Below are 24,649 nucleotides of genomic sequence, written 5' to 3'. Positions count from 1 at the left end.
GGGGGGGGTTGCTGCAGGCATGTGCTGGGAAGATAAGGGGGTTTGCTGCATGGATGTCCTGGAGAGACCTAAAGGGGGGCTCTGCTGTATGGATGTCCGGAGGTTTTGCCAGGTGGGTGTCAGAGGGAGCTGGGGGGAAGTTTGCAGAACGATTATCCAGGGGATCTAAGAGGGATCTGCTGCATGCGTGTCCGGGGGGGAGAGAGGGAAGGGTTTGCTAGAGCTGAGGGGGTTTGCTGGCTGCTCTTGCACGTGCTTTGTACAAGAGAAACGTAAGAGCAGCTTCCCGAAGAAGCGCCTTACGCTCTCCAAGTATATCACAATTGATAGCAGAAGAACGTCATCCCGTCTTCAAAACTGGTTGTAAAATCTGTTTGAAGTCTTGAATTGCTTTTCAGCATCTGACACGATCAAGTGCAAAATGCTCACTTCTGCGTACAGCCAAGTACTTGCTTCTGCCTTATACTTTGCTGTAATGAACGAGCTGTAACAACCACATTCTTCCCACTGTGTAATACTGGAACTCTTTTTTTCTCTTTGGTTTAGCAAGTGCTGTAGTGTTTTTCTACCCAAAGTAGAGCTGGTACCTTCCTGCCTTACCAATTTGGCCTCACAATGATATTTAAATCTATGCACAGCCTTGTCTTTGGAGGTGCACAATACTACTGACTGCCAAGCAGGCTAGAAGGATTAGAATGACTGGACAGGTTACCATGTCCTTTACTAAATCTGTCCACCTGGTGACATGAGTTTAGGATGCGTGGTAGTAGAGGCTGAGCTTGTGTCCAGTCCTGCTGCTGAGCGGTGGTTGGGGCTTCGCTGGTCATGGCACAGTGGTGCGGAGAGGAGTCCCGGTCCCTCTCCTCCTGCCAAAGCGTCTCTTTGGGCTGGGGAGCAATACTTTTCATTTCCATGGGCTGCGTCCATGTGTGCTGTGTCCCACCAAGGCACATAGCGCTCCAGCCTGACCGCAGCCCTGGGGACCTCTTCGCATGGCAGCTGCTGCCAATGGTGAAATTGTTGCCTGAAGAGTGTTTGGCCAAGATTTCTACCATGCTTTGCTGCAGTCAATACCTGATCGGTTTCTGAAGAGGCAGTGCGATACACCTACACAAAGTGGTGGAGTACCTTCTGCTGCCTAGCTGGACAAAGTGATGGAGTAGATACTCATCCTCTCCCAAGTACTGCGATCTAATTTGAGATGGCTAAATGTGCAGCTTCGATTTTTCTTCTATCATTTCTTGCATTTTTGCCGAAGACAGAGTACCATGTACCTTCCAACCTGGCAGAGCCCTGATGCCAGGTACCTGCCTGAAATGAGAAGGGATGCTCAAGTACTGTGAAGATGAACATTTTTTTCTTACAGGTTCTACATGATTCAGCATTCTGAGGACAAATATTAATGGTAGCACTTGTGTTTCCTATTCCTGCTCCAAAGAGCCCGCAGTCGAAGGAACACAGACCTTGTTTTTGACAGCACTGACAAGGGAGCGGGAATATTACTTTTTACGGATCTTGGCAGCCCTTTTGGAATTCCTCAGCGTGGAAGCACATGCGGCGGGGGTACAGATGGAAATCCTCCTGCGGAGAAGCAGCTTGAGACCCTGGCTGGGCCATGCAACATATGGCAGCTTTGCACACCACGCAGAGCCAACACAGGCAGCCACCAACATCCAGCCAACCTCTCAGCTGCTTGTCCATGGTCGTGGTGCTCCCTTGAGACTACTAGCACACTGTCTCTTTGTGCCTATCTGGGGAAGAAGATTCCTGCCTTTATGCGTGTGCAGCAGTGGGGTAGTCCTAATTTTGCCTGAAGCTGGATGTCAGTGACAGTTTGAATATTTTGTAACTACTTGGGTCCTGTGGACTCTATTCTGTCTTCCACTCAGTGCCAAAGCATCGCATTTTTTTACAATACAGAAAGTCTTTCTTACTACTGGGGAAATTACACTGCTTCTATTGGTTACATACAGTTAAATGGAAGAATGTGTTGGCAAGAAATCGGTTTTGATACTGGTGACACAGCACGTCAAGTTGAACAATTTTGTTGCAAATATGTATTTAATATCAACTATTTTACTTTCTGGCACAAATAGCCCCAAATGCTAAGTAACCACTGAACCTTTCTTCCTTTTTATTATCGTGACTATACCTTTCTCAAATTAAATTTATTTAGCTGAGTTTTGCTACATTGTTCTGTGGTTGTCTGAACTCCTACTTCATCTTCTGCTTGGCTGAAGGATCACATGCTTGATCACATCATAGGACCAAGAGACGGAAATTGTCTAGGACTTTTTTTCATGTATTTTGTGTGACCATTTCAGCTATTTTCCTGGAAACATTTAATTTTCTTGACATGCAAAGTGGTTTGAACTGCTAACCTACCTCACAGACACTGGGAGGTTCTCCCTGTTAAATGCTTAGAAGGCATTCAAAACACCCTGATAAAAGGTGACACTGAAGTGCAGCGTTTTGTTAATGCTTTTGGAAAATTCTGGACCAGATTCCCTCCTTTGCTGGACTTACTGGAGTCACTGGACTATGTGTGGCTGACCTACAGAGAAGTTTTGTACTGACTGTTTAGTTTAGTAACCAATACCAGTAAATTGATGCAACTCTGAAGTGGATTGAAGTAACATGAGTAAGAGTGATTATACTGATAGAGCTTATTTCTACAAATTTATCAAAACAAACTATGCAGCAGAGACGTCTTTTATGCCAGTATAACTGTGTCAGCAGTAGCAGCTGCAGTCATTTAGCCGTATTTATAAGTTCCTGGTGTTTTACTTCTCTCTTCTTAGAGGGGCTAGATTCCAACCAACCCTGAGTATTTTACATAAGACAATATTTGGTAACACAAGGAGTCACTCTTAGGATTTTTTGCTGCCTCCTTGAAGATTTCAAGTAACTACTTATCATGTTTTGGAGGCTCGGCAATTTTTAATATTTACTCATACAACGTGTGCAGAAAATTAACCATTTTGCACCCTAAGCAAAATAGTATTTATGGTTTGAGACTTGAAATATGGTATCACATTACCATAAAAATGTGTTTCTTTGTGATTCTGATCACAAGTACAGCAACAGTTCACTGGATAAAATTCAAGCAAATTAACAGCATTGGAAGAGTAAAGGTAGTCATACATAATCTTCATCCCTTTACTCGTCTGACTCTGCAAAGATGAATCAAGTATGTATTTGCCATTATATTTGATGATAACTTGATCTCATACCATTATATATAAGTTTTTTAACATAAAGCTCCTTAAGCAGAGTTTTCATCTTCCTGCAAGTCTCTGTCCTGTTTACTATGATCCTGGCTGAGGATCTGGTGAGTTGCTTCCAGAATCTCGGCTGTCCAGGAACACTCTGGCATTGTTTAGTGAAGTGATGGACAATTCCTGTCATCCCACAGACATATGCTGTAGCAGTTTTTTCTCTGATGAAGACTGAAAAAGCCCCTATTTTAATGAAGTCATCTGCATAGTTGGTCCTTAGGTTGAAATCACCTTGGCAGGCTGTGCTGGCTTACAATAACTTGCTGTTGTGATTTGCCTCCTGATGGTGCTTTAATTATGAACTAGCATTAGCAATCCTTCCTCTGTCTGTCCGTAAGAAAAACTGAAAATTATGCATAAACCAGTGTGTTCTAGTTCTTGAGTTTCCTAGTCTTGGTTTGGGTTTTTTTGTCCCTCATGGTGGCAGTAGGGAAGAGAGGGAGTTGGCAGGTCATGTGGAATCTAATACCCATGAACTGCATATATCAAATTATTGCTTGTTTACTTAATGCTGCTTGTAGTATCCATGTGGAGTGGGGGGAATCTCCTCTCTCTGTCATCTGTAAACTGCTCCCGAGAAAGCCTTGCTGTACAGAAACTGGGGCAGAATCACGTCCATGTGTTAACCTTCCTGCTTTGTGTCAGGCTTGAAAGGAAACTTTGGGCTTCATCAAAACCACCACAACCAGAGTCGCTGGTCTGAGCACTGTGGGTGCAGTGCAGCTGACAGTAGGACCCATAAGCTAACTATTTGGCGCTCCTCTCCTCCACATTTTTAGTAATCTTCCACACCTCCAGCTTTTGACGTAGATGGGTGAGATCTTTTGAACACATCCATATCAGTGTTTCCAAAGATTTCTATCCTTTGGGAGGTAGTTGGTAGAACATCTTTTGCTCCTAGTTTCTTTCATCCATTTTTCTTTCTACTCTGAGATGGCCTTTAGTCTCTGTCTTTGCTCTGTGCTCTAGCAGCTGCTGCTCCATGATGATGTGCTTTTGCTTCCACTGTGTTGATAGCTCTTTCCTCTTGTGCCCCTGCAATTGTTTTCTCCTCAGTTATCCATCCAAAAATGGCTTTCTTTTTAGGAAAGTCCTTGTAAGTAAAAGTATTCTGCCAGCATAAACAAAAGCACATAGTTTTGTCACCTGCTCTGCCTTTATGGTAAATGAGCTCTCCGTGGGACCTAGACATCTCTGCTGCCTGAGCCAGCAGTTCAAATGCAGTCATCTTCTCACCCGGTTTATAAGGGCTCAGGAATGTTATAGGTCAGTACAGGGCCATTTCTTGCTCTACCAAAGTATAAGAGATTTTTGTTATTTCTGGTATTTTTAGACAACCATATACTGTAAGTCTAACAAATACTGGGTTATAGCATGTAGGAAAAAATGATTTACTGCCTCTCCTAAGTAGCTCAGTGATACAGGGGAAAGAGTGATGCCCAATGGTCCTGGAAAATTAACTGCTAGGTGCTGAGGATTGTTTAGATTTTTTGATTGTCAGGCAGTTAGTTGAACTTTGCCTTACAGTTTTTGGTAAAGGTTTGTGCTCTGTTCTTTGGTTCATGTCTGGCTAAACCAGAAATGGCGTGCTACAGGTGGGTTTTGTTGCTCAGACAAGAACAGAGTCTGCATGGTTGAAATCCCTCATGGTTATTAACTTAGATACTTTTAAAGAGTAGGCTTTGTTAAAATCAGACTTCCTTTTACCAGAAGAATAAAGCAGTGAGAGGGAGAGCTTAGCCACTTGAGTGCAATCCTCAGCTCAAGGTATTGGCACATCTGAGTGTTGTCCCTGTCACCCAGTTAAATGACCCAGGCAGATGCCCCAGCCTTGACCCACTTCTTGAGCCAGCCTGTAAATCAGGAGCCTGAAATCCTTTCATCTCTGGGGAGGCTTTTACAAGGGTGTCTGCACATTCCTGAGGAGGCATTTCTGCTGCGTTCACCTGTCAGTCAGGAACTGAATACATTTTTCCACTATTTCGTGTATGAATCTCTTAAATAGACATTGGGTAATATCATTTTCTCATCCTAAGCTCAAACCACTCTCTGAGAAGACAATTGTTCCTTATGTTACTGAGCTCACAAATTTATCTGTTCCCTGTCCTTTGCTCAGATAGCAAGGAGAGGATTGAGCTATTAACTCAATTTTCTTGGTCACCTTAGTTTTCTTTTAGTCAGTGGAGGAAAACTTCTAGCACTTTTAGGACAAGATGAACTGTGCACTAAATGTGTCCTTTTCTTTCTATTGACTATAAAAGGAGCACAGGGCAAACAGCTCAGGTGTGCGAGTCAGAGGCTGGGTGAGAGGAATCCTCCTGCACGTCTCTGACCATAGTTACCGGTCAGGCACCATAACCTGGCAGCGTGGGCAGCGTGCTCCTGGGGAATCACAGCACACAGCCCCTGCAATAGTCCACCTCCTGCACCTTTGCTGTAGATGCAGCAGCGTATCTGTTTGTTGCATAGATTTTCACATCTCTAGATACTTGTAAAATATTATAAACACTGTGTATCTGTTACTTGAGTTTTTTGTGATCACAAAAGGAATAGTAAGTACCATGAATTTCTTCACACATTCTTTATTTAATTCATGCTCTGCCATTCTCTTTATGAGCTTAATATAGTTGAGTGATACACACAAAGTACAAGAGAGTGCTTTATCTTCAGTTCCAATTTTTTTGAAGACATCGTCAAGATGCTTTGTATGTTACCTTTTTCACAGAATGGGAATGAATATCGTAACTCAGCAATATATTAATTTACATAAATTCCCTATAATACCATTATCCATTTCAACTGCAAGGCAAAATTAGTTGAATATTAGCAGTCAGGAGTAGATTTTTCCTCCAGCTGATGACTTGTGAGATGCTTGTGAAAGTTCTACTGTAATCCTGCAATCCTGAGGGGTTCTTATTCCTGAGGGGAGACAGCACATTTTCAGTGATGGTTTGCAAGGTTACTGTCCTAAGCATGGTGGGCTGAACTGCTCATGAACCAGCTACCATCACAGTTTACAAAACAGTGTTTCAGAGTGTAGGTCTGATCTTTATCTGGTGTAAATTAATTCTTTTGAAATCTATAACCTTATGTCTGTTTATGCCAGATGAGGAACTGGCCAAATACTACCACCAGTCCAACAACTGAAAAAGCAAACCTTTTTGTTTCTGTTAAAAAAGCAGTCAAGACAACCACCACCAGAAATGCAGAAACTATGAAGTTCAACCTGAATCGGAGGGGAGGGGAGTGGGAACTCAAGCTTTTGAACATGAGGAAGGCAAAAATAATTCTAGTTTGTCCTGACTGATACAAGGTTATCATCTTTGCATCTGGCACACTGTAAACATTCATTATAGATACTGATTTTATGATACATTTCACATGGGTGTGACTCAGCCAGCAAGTATGAGGATTTCTCTCTGTGTTGACCTTTCTAATATTTACATGAAAAAATGGGAGGTTATGATGTGGGACACATGTTGAGAAATGCTTCTCTGTGTCCCATGCTTAGATAATTGGTCATTGCATCTCCTTTTGCTCCCAAACATCTGCTCTCACTACAGCTGTCCAGGATGTGTCTTCTCCTCTCCACATTGCCAGGGTGACATCTTTGCACACATCAACGCAGTGAAACTGAGAAGAGCAGGCATCTGGGTCCAGCTTAGCCAAAAATTAATTTGTCCTCTTCCTTCTCAAAGTAAATTAATTCAAGTTATCATGATGGTCACTTATTTTCTCTTCCCAAACTCTGTACATAGCAAAATAAAACCAAAAAACCCCTTTCTGTTTGTAGTCAATGTCTCTGTGTAATGTTTTTATTTGCATACAGCTGACCTGACTCACTTCACATTTGCTGTGAAAAATTTCCTCTTCCAAATCTCATCAGTGATCTTTTTATGTTTTATGGCTCTTTTTTGTAAGCTTTGCTTAATAGCTTAGGTCTGTGTTAAGAGGCTGCCTGGTGAGGCTGTGGAATCTCATCCTGGGAGATAACATAGACCTGGACTGGAGGCGGTCTGGAGCAGCCTGCTCTCAGCAGGTCCAGAGAGGCTGGACCACAGACCTCCTGGATCCCCTCCAACCTGAATTATTCTGTGACTCTGCCAGTCATTTGAGCTCTTATTAAACTTGCTGTAGTCCTAATCTTTACCTTGGTCCTCAGATATTTAAGTCAAGACTGGAATCTCACTGCCACAGGCTCTATTCAGTGCTGCTAAACCAAGCATGAAAAAAATTGCCATAATTGAAAGAGATTTTAAAATGCAGCATTTTTCTCAGTGGCTTCCTTTTCAGACCTGAGAAGCCAAAGCATTTTAAGATCTCTTTGAAAACATAACCAAACCTTCACTGCATTCGCAGGAGCTGAGATGCTCTAGTTTTGACCACCCCCTAAAAGCCACCTGCCCAATAATCAGACTTGCATTAAATTTCCAATTGGGAGTTGAAGCTTTATATCCTACAAAAAATGCTGGTTGGGGGAAGTCTGTGGCTTGTCTTCTGTAGGATGTTAGACTGCATTGTTACACAGATATCTTCTTGCCTTCATATTTGTAGATATGCTACTTTTTAAAATGCTAACAGCTTCTCAGATTTGCTATCAGTAAGACAAACCGATTTAATTCACTAGAAAAATTTAGCAAAGTATTTTCTTTCTTTTTTGCTCAAAGCTAGCAAAAATGGGAATCTATGTTGTTAGTCATCTATTAAGTTATTATCCAGTTATTTTCTGATTGGATAGAAGACAGCTAAACATTCCCAGGCTTAATTTATCAGTCTTGAGAAGGTTATTTTTTGATGAAAGAAAGAGGGAGAAGGGGATGATTTTTAAAGGTGAATTGAAATTACACAGTTGAATTTATAACAATTGCTGCACAATAGCTGTAACTGAGTGTCTGACAAAACAAACAAGCGCGCTTTACATTAATAAAGGGGGAACCAAAACAATGACATGATAACAAATGCACTGCAATGAGTAAAAGAAATGCACTTGTTAAAAGCAAGTAAAGCACGTAGCACTGTAGAGTTTCATTTCTCTGAGGGGAGCATGCTGTGCACCTGCCCAAACAAAATGTGTGCCGCATTGAGCACATACACTGGCAGAAGAATCAGTTGTTTCCTAACATACCCGTTCCTGGTAGTCAGTGGTTATTTTTAGTATAAAGGAAGAAAGTCTTGCTTTACAATTAGCTGAGAACAGAGACTTCATGACTGTCAAAGGTTGACCTGTTTGTGGGCTCTCAGTGGTTACCAAGCTGGTGTAAGGGACCGCTCTAGCGTTGCATACTGTACTGTCGGGGTCTCAGGAGGAGTTCAACCCTGGTCCTTTTGTTCACCAGTTTATTCTGAAAAAATATTTGAGCTAAATAAGGTAACAACCACCCATCTGGTAGAGTGTCAGTGAGAGGAGAGGTCATGCACCTTGGCAGCAGGTTGCACAACCAGTTCTAGAGAGCAGCTCCAAAGTTAGGGTCAGGACTCCTTTGTCCTGCTTCTGGCTGCAAGAGGGAAAGGATACAGTGGTGAATACCTTTGTGTTCAGGGAAACGTGTATTTTTATTGTGGTATTCAACTTCACTGAATGGGAATCCATGCTCCCTTGATAGCCACTGACATTTTCATGTCTTCCCTATGCTTTGTCTTTTTTTTCCTGCTACCTTCTCTGAGCATCTCCTTTTTCCCATTCCCTTCCTAGTTCTGTGCTAAGAACTGCCCTGCCTCTCACTTTCCTATTTTGTCCCATACATAATCAGGAGACACAAGACGTAATGCTCCAGCTAGATTAGTAGGGAAGGAAAATGCCCTCATCTCTAAAGATTTGGAAGAAAAAGGTAGCCCAATGTAGCACATAAGGTTAGGTGGGTAGAATCCAAACCTTGATTTATGGTAAATGTCAGACCTGACACAGAAATGTATGAAGCATTTGAAATTTGAACCACCATCTGGATATTTGATAAATTTAAAGTACAATAGAATATTAAGGGACAAAAAGTGGTTGAAGACAAGCTCTAGGTGTTTATTTCATGTGTGCAGTGTACCTCAGGTATCTGTATATAGACACTAATTATCAGCTTTTCTTTATCGCTGGCTCCTGTTTTTCTCAATATGTGATATTTTACAAACATTTTCCCCCTTCAGGGTTGCTGATGGCAATAACTCAACCTTTTTCCCATGGTCTGAAATTGGAGTCTGGCTGCGGCAAGTCTGTATGCATGCAGTTATTGTTCCCAATCTCACCTATGATTTCATTTTGTTTCTCTTTCCAATCAGAAAATGAAGAGTTTGGCCCAAAGACGCCAGTCTGCACCATCTTTGATCTTTGTCAAAGCGCTTAACAGATCTAGATCAGTCTCAAGGTGAGTCAATGAGTTTTTCTGGCTGTAGTGTTTTCCAGTTTCTCAGCCCAAAACTTGAAATGTTTTTGAGCTATTATCTGCACCAGGCTGTTGAACACAATCCAGGCTTCTCGATAGCTGCACAACTATAAAGCCTGCTGGAAGATGTGATAGACCCAGCCCAGATGCTGGCTGATCTTCTAGAGGGAGTTTCTGCAGTGCTGGCACACTAAGCTGTTTATATGCAATTGGACAAGCAGAGCGGCTCCGCAAGTTGCAACCAGGCATGCAACATTTGGGCTGCTCAGTATGATTGCCTGCTGGGGAGATGGCTTGGGCAGAAGAAGATGACTGTTTCCTACTTTCTGCCTGGTATGCTTATGCAGTGCCAGGCATAACTCAGGCGTGCTTATTGTGGGATTGTACAATTTAATTTGAGCTAAGTTTCTGTCATGGCCTGCTGCATGGTACAGGCTCTCCAGGGCTCTGGAAGCACCTGCTGGTTTAGGACAATGCTGTGGGCCAGGATCTGGTGGTCACAGCCTTCTCCTGTCCAGCATTAGCACTTGTGGGCCTGAGTATGTGGGGGTGTGGGGGTGTGAAGCATTCAGCATTCTTTGTCTTCATCTTCTGCCAGGATCAGCCATTTCTCCTCCTTCCCTACGCCAACATAAAGCTACCACAGAAATGGGAGTTTCTGTGGAGCTAGTCCCCTGTCCAGCCCCAGCCCTGACCTGCCATTTGAACCACTCTGCATACATAACTTTTGTCTTCCTGCACTACAGTTCATTAGACTTTAAACTTACAAAACATAAGTGTTTATTGAGAAGGGAACCATCTGGTACGCTGTTAGTGCTTCCAGCTGTGTAGAGCTCTTTATGAAGAAACATTATTGAGGGAAATTAAAATATGGCTTTGTAAGGAGTATTTTTTCCTACTCTGTGCTGTGTTAAGTAATCAGTATGCAAGCTTGGGAAGTTTTTTGTGTTTGATCTAACTAATACCTGGTTTCATATTTGTCATTGTGTAGAATTCTACAGTATTTCAGAAACCTGTGAAAGTATTCTGTGAAAACATCAGAGTTGCAACATAGGAAAGGAAAATGACTTGAAACTACTTGCAGGTCTTTTTTGCTGGCTATGACATAAAAGAGGAAACTTAGAAATGAATTCCTAAAGGCGTTTGCACCTTTTTGTGTAGTCTAGTGGCCTGAGCCTAGGACTGAGAGCCAGCAACGTGTTCTGGCTCTGTCTGTAAAATTTCTTCTGCAGCCATGACTTTGTTTCCAGGTCTTTCAAACAAGATGAATGGGTATTTTGTAGCCCCTTCATGAGAATACTGGATTTGTTTAGATTGCCTGTACTACCATATTTATTCTTCATTTACTATTATTTCTTCCTTTTATTTGTAGCTATGTTCATAATTGTGATACCACCTTTTGGGAATAGATGACATGTTCATAACTGAGGTTGTGAAATTAGAGATGGACTATTGCTATGGGGAGTAGCAATACCTGGAGAGTACAGGGGACAGGAGATGGGATCTCTCAGCCCTTGGACTTTAGGGTTTCCTGCAGTTTATACACTTATGTCTCCATAATGTCTTCCCTTCAAGCTGTCTTAAGACTTGCTCCTCAATATTAAGAGAATTAACTATATTCGATGCTTATATTTCAGTCTTCTGTCATTTGCCTGCTGGGGTTCAGACATGAACATTTTTCTTCACTTTTATTTTTTTGTCTGTTTTATTGCCTGCTCCATAAGTATCAGAAATTGGATATAGATGGAGAGACACTGAGTGGGATAATACTCAGCATGTCCATTTTCACCTAAGAATTTTACGCTTTCTTAAGTATAAATACATCTTGCGTGTATAGCCCGTATCAAAATTATTTCCAGATCTGGTGTGTGGAAGGATTTTCTTGTAAGGCTAGTTGGCAGAAACTTTGTGGTGGAGAGGGGTGAAGAGAGGAAAATGTTTCCTTGTTCTGCAGTAAGGGCAATGCTTTGTCTACCTGACAGACCCTGCAGCTTTCACAACTGATGGATGCTGCCTCAGTCATGTCTGTCCTCTGCCTGTGGCATACAACAATTTAGCTGCTTCTGTTGTTTTGAACTGCAGTCTGTGGCCATACTGAGAGGTATCGGGTGAAGTCTGAGGACCCTGGAGCCAGAGCAGGGGATTCTGTAGCTTCAAAGTCTGTCAGTGAGAGCGTAACACTTTGGATGGTGTTTATTATTGTTCACAGGAGCAGTAGTTCTCACCTGTGCCTAACTTCCTTGTTTGGCTGTGCAAAACACATTCCTCTTCATCACCAAACTGATTGATAAGTTTGAACTTTCCACTCAGTTTGTTGTGTAAATGCTTAACTCTTGTGAAGTGCTTTCTCTTAAGGCGAGCTGAAGAGCAACAAAATGACTTCTCATGTTTTCTAATCTCCTCCAAATGTTTTATCTCAGGCCTGTCTCAGCTCTTAGTTCTCCTTCTTGTAGACACAGCTAGCCTGCAAAATCCCTTATTCTCCTCTGGCAGTGAACCTTAATACTGGGACTCCATAACACTTACTTGTTAATGGTTGATTAATGACTTGTAGATAATAAAGCTCCTATCTGAAGTTAGCAAACATCTGTGCAGGATTTATATGAATCCTCTCACCTCAGCAGCTGGCTCACCTCAATATTTGTTGAAATTAATGAACAAGTGCAGAAGTTCAAAAGGGCAGGAAATACTTAGAAGCACAAGTCAGTTTGTATTTTTATACCACTTTATATGTCAGGTGTCCTTGTTTTATATACAGGGCACTTTCATAAAATGTGGTGGCACCCACTTTGGACAGACTTACTTTGTGGCATTTTAAAGTTCATTAATGGTATTTATTCAAAGAAACCATTGTGACGTCTGGACATGGCTATTTAGCATTCAGAGCATTAAGGTTTTTAACGGTAGTGGTGTTGTAGCTGTGATGGCACGAGGATATAAGTGAGGCAAGATGATCTAGCTGCAAAAAGCAGATGCTTGTTTGTGCTGTTGTCCTCTTCTTCAGTCCTGAAAGAGAAGCAAATCTGAAAGTCTTGTGTGCTTAAAAGCTTGTCTTCTTTTTCTACAGCTGTATCATTTGGTTTAATGAAAGTTAAGCCTTCCTTGCAAATCTTGCCTTACCATGTCAGCCATATAAAAGGAGTTAAAAGATACTTGGCCTACAGAAGAATTCTGGGATGGCTGTATGGCACAGTCGTGCGCAGATGTGCAACCACGCTGTAATCCCTGCCTCACTTGACTGTAACTGCAAGCAGCAGAAAACACGGTAAATAATACAGATATTATAGTGGAATTTGGGCCCTTACTTCCAAGAGAGAAAAATATGCAGGCTATTCATTGCCTCTTTCTTGCTTCTTTTCCTTTTTTCTGTACAGTTTCTCTTTCTTCACAAAATAGTGATGAATAGGCATGTAAGGACTGTTTCACATCATCCGATGTCCTCTTTGGAAGCACTTTGAGCAAAGTTATTTTACAAATATATTGGAAAAGTAAGTTTTTGATATTTTTCTTGGCTGATACTCAGATGCAGGAAAAATAAGTTTGATTGTTAACTCCATTAATGTGTATGAAATCAGCAAAGGATTCGGCTTAGTTATATTTGGCCCTGGACCTGTTCCGCAGTTGTAATTTTTCTCTTACTTTTTTCTTGGTGTCCTTTAATGAAAACTGCACAACTTACTTAATGATATACTTCAGTGCAACACAAATTATGGGCTTGAAACAGAGATGTCTGAGGCCTGAATTTAAGCATCAGGTCTTGTCATCTCAAAGTAATTGATATAGAATAACAAAGAATTGTTTCCAGCCAAATTTTCAGCCTTTGTTCTGCTGTCCCTCAAAACAATTTTCACATGTGACAAAGCCCAAGCTACCACGTTTCTGCTCTGCGTTGGCGGACTTCTGCTCGCATCTCGGGTATTTCACAGGGACAGCCAAATTCTGTGCAGCAGTCACTAACAGCTTCCCCTTTCCTAATACATACGTCACCAGATCTTTGGAAGTGATATTTTTACATGCTGAAACTTATTAATATAATTTCACAAATTCTGAGTCTGCATGACCATTTATAGATACATGTATCTACATGCTAAAGGTGTTAAAATATCAGTAATGAAACTACTCTTTATTACAGCATGAAGCGTGTTTATAATGTTATTTTGGTGTGAACTAGAAGCAGGGGCTGTTTTAAAAAAAATTGAGCATAATTTTTAAAAGGTTTTATGAACAAATCTTTAAAGAACCTGAAAAGGAAGTACCTAAAAAGTCACCCCCACCCAGTTTTATTATGTCGCTTTTATGGTTGAAGAAATTAAAGGTAAGAACTGAGGATTTTACAAGTTTCCAGGGTGTTTTTTCCCCTTCTGTATGTGGAAGCAGTGTTATGCCATTCACGGAGAAGCTGCTCTTTCTTCTCCCAACGCACAGTAAGTGATTCTGGCATGTTATCTTCTAGGGGTCCCATGCCAAATGCTAAATATCCCAGATAACGAAGATCATATGTGTAATCTAGTAATACATTCCACTTGGCGCTAGTCAAATACAGAGTGTTCCCAAAGCCTTGGACATTGTGTTTTCAGGGTTTTAGTCAGAAGACATGTGGATGATCCAAGCTATGTGACTAGATGAAGACAAAAATAGAGTCTTCTAATAAATGTAAATTGCCAGAAGGCCTTAACTGTCTCTTTTTCACAGGGAAGATGAGTATTTGATGTTTCAGGCAAATCCAGTTGCGGGGAGGAAGGGAATAAAAGTTCATTGCAAGTAACTAACTTGTTAAATAGGTATTTCAGTTGTAATGATTTTGCTCATTCTTCACTTGTTTCCATGGTAGCAAATAATTTCGCCTAGCAAAATAACCTACATAAGGCATGTTTGGTTGATGCAGTTCAGCACCTCGGAATGGTACAGGGGGCATCGAGAGGCAGCGCCTGCCACCCCGTCACACCCCACAGCCATTTTATTTACTGGCTGTCACAGGACAAGGCCTTTATGGGCCTGTACGCCCCCAGCAGCCACTGTCCCCTCAGCCGTCATGGCGGAGGCAGGTGTTGCTCTCATGCAGCCCCCCGGGGACCATGACAGCATTTGTCAGAGTGTGCAGTGGGGATGGCACCCACCCAGCTGAGGCCACCCCGCTGCTGGGGCACCTGTCCCGATCGGTCACCACAGCAAAACCTGTCAGGCAGAGAAGCGGGACCCTTGGCTGGGGCTGCCACAGCCTGGCTGATCGATGGTGCCATTGCTGGTGGCATGTGGGGCATGGCCTAGGGCCACCCCGCTGCAGGGCACAGCCCTGGGATGGCGTGAGACGGATGACGCCTCGTGGCTAAATCTGAGGGGCTTTGAGAGACAAAGGCCGCCATATTGTGTGTGTGCCCATTTCTGTGTGTGCCTCACAGGTATGATCAGTGTGGGGTTTTGTCTTCAAAGCAGTTACACACCACCAGTGGTGGTGGCGTGGGGAGAGATGGGCTCAAAACCAGGACGGGAGGTAGCATGGCCAGATACTGTCCCAGCCTCCTTCCATCTCAAATGCAGGTGTTGCAGTTTGGGTGGGAGGGGGTTCCCTTGAAGGCTGCAAAAGGGAGGTGAGGGGAGAGGATAATGGGGTAACGAGTCCCTCTGAAACTGGCGCCGTGGGCGGTAGGAGAAGATTTACAGTGTTTGAGGCAGAACTGGCTGTTGGGCAAGCCAAGGCCCTGCCTGGGGGTTGCTCCGTAGTGTGGCCCTCACCCGCCGCCCCGTGGTTTGTGAGAGGCCCACTCGGGTGGTGGGGGGACGGGTAGCTAACTGTAGGCATGCACGTCCACAACTGAAACAACATCTCGAAAGCCTTCCCCTGTGCTCTCGGCCACCCAAATGGCATGGTCACAAGAGATGAGGGCTCTTAAATGCCTTCATTCACCCTTGGGAAAAGGCATGCTGTGGAAGGGAGCCCTTGCAAGGCAGTCTTTCTGAAGCCGCAGGGCTCATGTTTTTTGGGGAAGCACAAGGGCTGTCAATATTGTGAGAGTGGTTCCCCCGGGTGAAAATCAAAGTGGCAGCACCCCGGGGGCAGCCCAGTGTCCTCCACTCCTCATCTTGCAGTCCTTTGAGAGACTCCAGTATACTCAAGAATACAGAAGAGCCGTTTTATGAAAGAAAGGAAGAAAAAGGGCAAAATCTCACAAAACAGAGTTTCCCAATGTGAGGGACTAAGTACAGGTACCGCGCATTTTATCTTGACTTGTGATATTTCATAGCTTTTTCCATAAAACTCCAGCTCCAGGAGTCATGTGGTTATAAAAAGCACAGTTTCATTAGAAATCAAGTTTCTAGTCATCGAGATGGAGGGTAAATCCTGTTCTAAAGATTCAGTCAACAAAGCAAATGAAAAGTTCTTTGCTTCTGGGTTTAGTTTTTAGATTTAATTCAGCCTTGAAACTTCTGATCAGGATTTTTTCTGAGATTTTCCATTTCATGAAAAGTTTTAATGTTTTAACATTTTATATTTAATCTGAATGGCCAGAAATCTCTGTATGAGAACTTGCCCAGATTTCACCCCTCAGTATGTCATGTTTCCCTATGTAAGGTAAGGATACATGAATTTGTAGAAAAATAGTGATTTGTTTTTTAAAAAAAACCACTACCTTTATCAAATTGCTCTTCCTTTTTAATGGAATTGCACATAATTAAAATAACTTGTGATGATATTGTACAAGTTGTCGTTTTTATAGTATTTCTAATTCATGCTTCATTTAAGCTAATTATGACACTGGAGTATTGTTTCCTTAAACCATGTGCTTGAACGCAGAAGTTATTTTTATGTAGTAATAGCTGGGGATAAAATTTTATTAACTGTTAACAAGGAACAAAGTGAACTTTCTGAGGCCTCAAATGGCCTTTTAACTCAGAGATTGGCATTCCTGTCCCCCCGCTGTGTTTTTTCTGTTTTGTTTTGTGTGTGAGCGTGTGTGTATGTGTGCATATGTTTGTTTTTGATAAAACCCATCAGTTCTTCTTTTATGACATACAAACTGGCTTACAGCGATGTTTGTACATCTGGAGATTGAAATGAACTGCGGCTCTCAGAGATATGCTGCCTTTTTTATTAAAAGAAAAGAACTAAGAGGTAACAAGAAGGAAGGCTTGGAAGCAGGGGTTTGGAGGGATTGCAGTTTAAATGAGGGATTAATTTTACAATAAATGACTAATAGTTTAACACCAGCGCTTTAAGCCAATTCCCCTTTGGATAGAGTTGTGACAGTTTTAAGACGAAGACAGTGAGGGGCTCTGCTTGTCCAGATGTCTCACTGTTCACATGTGCTTTTGGCTGCAGCCCATTTTGGGGGCTTTTTGGATTAGGCCTTGAGGTCTGGCAGAATGCAGCTGTTGTCCAGCCATTGTGTATCCCTGATTTTAGACAATAAAATCTCTGCCAAATGACAGTCTGGCCAAGCAGTTTGGGCAGCGGCATACCTGAGGAAATCACAGACCAACTCACTCAGACTGCGTTGTGGTCATTTATCTTGTGTAAACAAGCAGAAAGCCTCTAATGATGTGCAGGCTGATGTGCAGCCGGTGGTGCTCTCACCTCTGGCAAGGGCCAGCATTAAATACGCATTGAACTCTCCTCCTGGCTGACATGGCATTGCTTTGCCTGGTCCAGTTGCTTCCTCATGGTGCGCAAAACTGGTGGTGAGGAGTTTTTAATCACATCACGGGAGTAACAGTCTGTCTTTAGATTTCTTCTGTTCCCGTGTCTTAAGTGTTTGAGTACTGGGGGCTAGATCCAATAAAGGATAATAAGCCTCAAGGGCAAGACATAGGAATAATTTCAGTACCTGAATCTAAAACCATGACTTAAAAAACATCACCTCTGGCTTTCTGACCTCTCAAGTGCCTCTGTTCTTTAGGCACTCTCCTGACCAGAGAGTTCCCCCAACACCTAGAGTTGTGCTTTTGCACATCCCAGCGCAGCATGACTGTTGGCAGCACTGAACAGGTCTGTGTCAAAGAACTAAACACTGCTTCGTGAGAGGGTCCTGAGAACCTCCATCCACTAGTCCCCAGACCCTATTTAACCTACCTGTGCAAGAGCAAGGCCCTCACAAAAACAGTTGCAAATGTTGCTCACTTTTAAACCTCTGGCTGAGTCCACTTTTCTGGAGTGTTTTTTAATGATTGTTTAGGGCAGTGGTGTCCAAACATGCAATATCAGGGCTGAGGTAGGATGGAGTCTGGCTCGTTGGGTGTTTTGGCAGGGATAGGCCACAGTCTGTGTTGCAACCAAGGTTTGTGCCATCTAGCAAGCTTAGTGGAAGCTATGGTGGGTGTTTCTAGCCTGTTCCTTAGGCAGGTCTCCGCAGACCACCACTGCTCTTTGCAAAACTGCTGGCCTCGAAATGGGTGTGCTTTCAAAGGAAATTAATCACCCAGGTTCAGCTCTCTGCCTCCTTAGGCAGTTCATCTTCGGCTTCCCAGGAGTGATGTAACTACTAAAGCAGAGGGTATTTGGAGTGAGTGGAGACTTTGCTTCTCCCTCCTGCAGTTGAAGCTGGGCCACTGTGCAGAGGGCATGCAGTGTTCCTGGGACCAAACCACTTATGTTCACAGGAGCGAGCTTGGCTCCGTAGATGAATGGTAAAAGCACTTACCTGGGAGAGGAGAGGCCTACATCTGTTCCCGGGATTATTTTTGCGTATCACCCAGTGACACATCCACGTTCAGCCTGTCCTGTCCCCTAGCTGAAAGTTGTTGTAAGTACTGAGATGAATGTGCTGGTTTGGATCCTTGTGCGCTCTATAGGGAGCCTGTGCACTAAACACTGACTACATTCAGCGGGACTAGGTACCTAAGTACATCGAGGTGCATCCTAGGTCTTCATGGCAGGATTATTCAGAAAATGCAGAATAGAATGGTAAAGACCTTCATCTGAATGAATAAGCAGAGCTGAGGTGTTTTCATCCACCTTCCTTCTCTCTGTTCCCTCTGCATGTTCTGGTAGTAAAACCATATCCAGTATTTTGCAAGGGATCTCATTTTATCAGAGCTCCTCTGGAAACACATTTGGTTTCTGAGCCCCTCAGACTAAGCAACCTCATACCCATTCCCCTCAGTTTTGCTGTCCCAAGAGCAGGACAGGTTTCCCAGTATGTGGTGTGTCAAGTGTGGCATGCATTTCTACAAGGAGGTCACTAATCAGACATGGGCAAGCTCTTCTGGTATATCAAAGGCTCAACTAAACATGCAGAAAAACATCATCATGTGAAAGGCTATTGTGTTTCCCCCTCCTCCAGGTTGCCATTCTTTGCAGGTAACTGGCCCGTGCCAGCTTCTCCCTTATGTAAAGTAATTACCATCAAGTGCAGGGATGTGGGGAATCCTCTAACAGCTTTTCTCCCCAGCTCAGATCACTGGTGGAATAGAAACCTCTGACTAACCTGCCTGAGTAGCTATGCGAAAAACTTGTTGAATATGTAGGCAGTTAGTTATAGGAGAGCAAACAGGTGCACGTGGCTGCAACTAATTTGTCTGCTGGCTGTTCATAAGGAATCTAGGTCATTACACTTGTACTAGCTGGCAGCAGCAGGCATATCGAGTAATCTCTTAACTGTAATAGGATAATTCCTGTGCTGTAGTACTAGTATCAAAATATGGTTTAAAGCCCTTGAGGCAAACCAAAGCCAGATTTGTTCCTGTTACAACTGGGACAGGTGCAGTGAAGTGACAATCCCGTCTTCCATGCAGCACCCATCTTGGTCATCCCTCATAGGGAAGTGGTCCTTAAAAAACTTAAGCCAATGCAAGGGCTGGGCAGATCCTCCCTTCACATCTACAGTGGAGCTTTGTGGAATTCACCCCACAGTGTCCCACAGTTGTGGGGATACAGGCACGGCCGGGCAGCAGTGGCTTCAATGAGAGCTGCAGCTTGCGGGAGGATAAAGTGTGGTGAAGGGGCTTATCTTTTAAAGGCAGTACTTGCAGCTATTTATAGGTCACTTTGTATGTGATTACTTTGTTGATAATTGGCAAGTTTTCTCCTGAAAAAGGGCAATCAGGGAACAGCAGCTGGTGGATTCCAGGTTTGCTTTACCTGGCCACATATTTAAAGTCTTGCACTGTTTTGAATGCCCTTGTTTTTCTTAAAACTCATTTTTGCCTAACTGCAGACTCTACCCAGGTGGCATGAGCTGAGGAGGGGAAGAGCCTAGCTGCATAACTTCTTGAAGAATGGGAAAATCAGAGGCTAAGGAGGGATGACTGTTGAGCAATGAGACTTTGAGAGACCATGAGCAGCCGCCCTGGTATTACCCGATAATTGAGTGAGGTGACTGGCAGACAATAAACCTAGGCTGTCACCTAGAAAATGCTGTTTCCCTGTTAAAAGGACATGTTCACACACGTGCCTTATTTGTGCCCATCTACAGCATGTGTAATATGTAGCTGCAGATGACAGGGTAGGCAGATACATGCAGGCTCACTAACTGCCATGCATGATGGTCCAGAAGGGGTTTCTAAAGATGCCCACACCAATCTTTTCACCTCAGGAGGGGTTATTAAAGATGCCCACACCATCTTTTTACCTCATGTGCACCTCAGCTTGAAATGACCTGTTTCTGCAGAGGTCTGCAGCATGTCTGGACTATTTTTGGTAGCCCAGAATTCCTGGCTATTACATGACCTGCACTGAACTCTTGTAATACAGTTTGCAAGAAGATATTTGAAACCCCCTTTTGAAGGAGAGGTTAGTTTTGTCCATGAGGTAACTCAGAATCAACGGAGTTGAGCTAAGCTTTTAAATATCCCAGTTGTCATTAAGTGGGATTAAATGTCCCAATTGTGATTGCTGCTTCCCCCCAAAATTAAGGTAGGACAGAAACCTTATCCCTTCAGGCTACTAAAATAATGTTGGATCCTCCTAGGGGGTCATGGGTGAAACCAGGTTCCCAGAGTGCTCCCCTGTATGCCTCCTTGGAATGGGTAGGAAGGAGCCAGGGTGGAAGTAGCAAAGGTAGCTTGTGCCTCCAGACTTTTTGTAGGCCACAAGAAGCTCCAAAAAGCGCAGACAACCATGGTGCAGAACTGCAGTGCTGGGGTGTTAAGTTCTGGCGTTTTCTTTGCCCTCTGTTCATCCTACTTTTTTCCTTTATTTTTTTTCTTTCTTTTTTTTCCCCCTAAAGTCACTTTTTTCCTGACTTTTTTTCATCTGAACAACGAAATCTTTCTTTGGGTAGACAATGCCTGGAATGGCATTTCCCTGGTGCAACTGAAATGGGAGAGTAACTCAAGGTGGTGCTGCTATGTCACTCAGTAAGAATGAGTGGGAACTGCAGTGGGGAACAGAGGATCAATTATTCCAAAGGCCAGAAAAGGTTTTATTGACTTCTGCATGTGAATATGTCCTCCCCCTGCTCGGGGGGACTTGGACCAAAACCCCTTGAACTTGCTGATTGCTAGCAGAGCTGTACAGCAGGACTGGAGGACACCCACACTGCAAGAGCTTTTCAGTAGGATTTAAATAACTTGCACTAAATTCTTTTCTGGTGGAAATAGGCAAAATATGACCAAAACGTGTGGTGCTAATTTATACCAATAGAGAATTTTGCCCTTGTGCTAAATTTTCAGAGTAAACACCTTGCAGCTGTTTGTTAAAATAAAACAAAAACCTTGGAAGCAAACCAAACCACAAGCGTGTTTCCTGTCTCCAGCCACCACGCTGTAGTACATATTTGCTCTGCAGAGAATATTGTCCTTTTGGCTATGTAGAAATTACTTAAGTGCAGCTTGTTTTCAGTTAAGCTGCCAAGCTTCCATCCTGAAATGTGTGAGGATTTTTTTTTAATGATGCATTTTACCCTACAGCTATGTGATATTTTACTGCAAATCTTAATCGTTTACTGATTTTTGGAAGACTACAGAAAAATAATACACTTGTGTGCCTAGACACCTGGAACATGTAGTGTAAACCATGTTATTCATCATTGTAATTTTTATTATTTTTAGTAAGATTTTGACATCATGCGAAGATGATTTCAGATACTTATAAAACAATTTTTAGAATCTTGGAATAATTTAATTTGGAATATTTGCATAAAGTATTTTGAATTAAAATGTGTACAGAGTTTTAGAAGCAGGGGAATGGTACCTGATTTCCTAGATATAAGTGGTAGCCCTGATTTCTGCCCTAAAATGTAAATGTACCTGTTTAACTGAGCGAAACTTGCTCCAGTCTCTATTAATATTCATCTTCCTTCCGTTGTGCAGGCTTGTGGCTTGTGCTTGCCCTGCCTGTGCTGCAGAGGGGTTTGCAGTGCATTTTGATCCGAAGGCTCTGTGACCCTATTGGGACTCACTGCGTTATCTTGCGTGCAGTGTTTTCTGCTGCAGCTTGCTGAGGTCCAGGTGCTTGCACGGGGAGAGTGAGGGTAGCCCTGTGCTAGAGGCTGTGAGCTGGGGCCGACGTGAGCCCAGGGCAGAGGCTTTCTGTGAGATCCACAGGCGCAGCCCATAAGGGAAAACGCAGGGATGAGAGGTGACTGCCTTGGATTTGTTGAAATACGTTACTCATAAAAAAGAAGTTGCAACCAGCAAAGCACACTTATAAAGTAGGAGTAGGCATTTTAATACTTAGTACTAATGCTCTTTGAAAAACCTAGCAGATCTCACTTGTTTCACTGTACAAAAGCTACTGTACGTGATGGTAATGCCCTACGGGACTTTAACAGAGTGCTGCAGAAAATAGACTTGCTATTTCTGGAATGCTGCACTGTTTTCACAAAGTGCTGCTTTAACTGTATAAGATTTACCATAGATAACAGCAAGCAAACATGCCCAGCATCCTAAGAAAGAAGCTCCCTTAGCATAGCAGGGATCAAGTAGACAGCAGATTTTCAGAAATGGGTTGGCAGCCCATGTGATTAAGAGAGTTTTATGCTTGTCTATCCACGTCCCTTCTATAAATAGTCAGTGTAAGATTACAACAGCATACGAACTTTGTGTTGGCCCATATCTTACCTACCACCTTCCTGGAAAACTCTCCTACGCTCCAGGCTGATACTTTTTGTGCTTACTTTCACGCTCCAGGTATAATTATTATTTATTAGAATAAAGTGCTGTATAAACTTAGATGAAATGCATATTCCGAATCATGAGGAGTTGAAGTGGGAAGATCCTGAGCATGTGAGTGACTCTCTGAGGGCACTGGTCGTGGCTGGAAGGCAGTGACAGTAAGGAGTAGTTAACACCTTTAAAAATGCAGAGGATTTTTTTTTAATATGTATATCTGCCTGTCTAAATAGGGCTCTGAGCTGCAGATCGCTCTGTGTGGGTGAGCCTTGTCTGTGTGGAGCCTTGTTTGTGGTGAAAGGAGCTGTGAATGCTCGGCCCTGATGCCAGCAGGTCTTTGCATGGCCGTGCCAAACAGGTAGTGGGGATGGTGCAGACTGGGCCAAGCAAGTCATGGGAACTGGGCATGGCTGTTGGCATCCCCGTTTTCATCTCCTTACTCCGTCTATAAGGGGTTTGTGAGTTTGCGCTGAGCCAGAAGCCATGTCACAAGGACATCTCCAGCTAGATAGCATTAATGTGGAGAACCATGTAGTATCTCCCAGTTTCTGCCCCTTTCCATCTACAGTGGGCTTGAGCAAATGATCAAGTACCTACACTGTGCTTTGCTTATTCCACAACCGTTCTTCAAAGACAAAGTCCCTTGATGATAAGTTTCAGAAGTAGATCTGCTGTGTTTAAAGCAGCTGTAGCCTCCTTGCTCTCCCCAGCCTTTCTAGCATGGGGAGTGACTCTTCAAGCCATGTGCTTTAATGAGCTGTCAGCATGATAGAGGCTAAATTCATCAGGAGCAGGAACAGTGCCATCTCCATTGTCTTGTGTTCAGTCCCAAGCATGGGCATTTGGTTTCAGTGTACAAGAAAAGCTCTTCTTTCACTTTGTTTTTCACTCTTCGCTTTTTGCATATAGAACATCAAGATCTGTTATCATGATTTTGTCAAGTTGGCTAGGATACTGTACAAGTCATGTCCAAACTATCATTTATGATGAGACTAGATAAGCGTTGGAAGTCCTGAAATGTTAATATTGCACTTGAGTGCACTGTAAGCAGCCCTGCAAGGCAGATCAGTACTTACTGCTGTGTTACAGGTTTGGGGTGGTTTTTTCCACCTTATCTCAGGAGAGACAAGGAGCCCTTGCACACCAAATTGGAGCTCTTTTTTGGTTGGTTAAAAAATTGTTCTCAATACCTTATTAAGTTAATTATCTTGAATGCAAAATACCCTTTAGCCACACGATATGGGTAATATGTCTTATGTGTTAAAGGATTTCCAGCACTAAACCATCTTGGCTTCCAAGCTCCAGTTAGCAGGGCCTGCCTCATTAGCAAAAATATGAAGCAAGCATCTATTAAGCTGCTATTGAAGTTCCTTCTCACAGGAATTTTTAGGAGCTTAAGGGTCTGAGTAGGAGGCACAGAAAAAAAACCTGCAAATATTGTTACCTGATTTCCAATATAAGCTCTATTAAGAAAATGAAGGAACTTGACTTCTAGATCAGGCTTGCTTTTGGGGGTATCTCCGCTGGTCACAAGTCACATGTCATCCCTGACTGATAAATCCCTTTTGGCAAAAATCTGTAACATGGGCTGGGCTGTAGACATTTCTTACTGTGCAGATAGCTGCTGTTTTTGCTAGTCTTGAAAGGATGTGAATAGCTTCTGCTTCTCTCAGTGGGTTGCTCTAGCCCAGTGCTGTGACTCAGTGATGGTAAAGTAAATGCTTTACTGAGAGACACTGAAGTTGAAAATTCATTGGCTTTATTTTTCCTAAAAGATAAATTGCTGGTTCCTTAGAGCCATCCAAAACTGGCCTTTGAGATATACAAAATAAGTCTGTTGTGTCTGAACACTATGGGGAGGGCTGGCAGGTGCTCTGCTTGGTGGCCTCTCTAGCCTGTAGCCAAAACAAGGTTAGGTTTATGCCACAAGCTGCAAGTTCTATGTGTGTAGGC

General features: G+C 43.0%; 1 protein-coding gene across 1 annotated transcript in view; it reads left to right on the top strand.

Annotated features, from left to right (window-relative positions):
* ARHGAP20 (Rho GTPase activating protein 20) overlaps positions 1 to 24,649 on the top strand; it is a 61,871-nt gene that overhangs the window by 613 nt on the left and 36,609 nt on the right. Inside the window, exons 2-3 of the mRNA XM_010572609.1 lie at positions 547 to 549; positions 9,546 to 9,631. Of these exons, the coding sequence (XP_010570911.1) occupies positions 547 to 549; positions 9,546 to 9,631 (89 nt within the window). The remainder of the gene's footprint in view (positions 1 to 546; positions 550 to 9,545; positions 9,632 to 24,649) is intronic.

Source organism: Haliaeetus leucocephalus, unplaced genomic scaffold, assembly GCF_000737465.1.
Source record: "Haliaeetus leucocephalus isolate CR32 unplaced genomic scaffold, Haliaeetus_leucocephalus-4.0 Scaffold351, whole genome shotgun sequence".
Classification (NCBI taxonomy): Eukaryota; Metazoa; Chordata; class Aves; order Accipitriformes; family Accipitridae; genus Haliaeetus; species Haliaeetus leucocephalus.
Note: the sequence above shows the minus strand (reverse complement) of the source record. Positions and strands in the feature narration are given on the sequence as shown.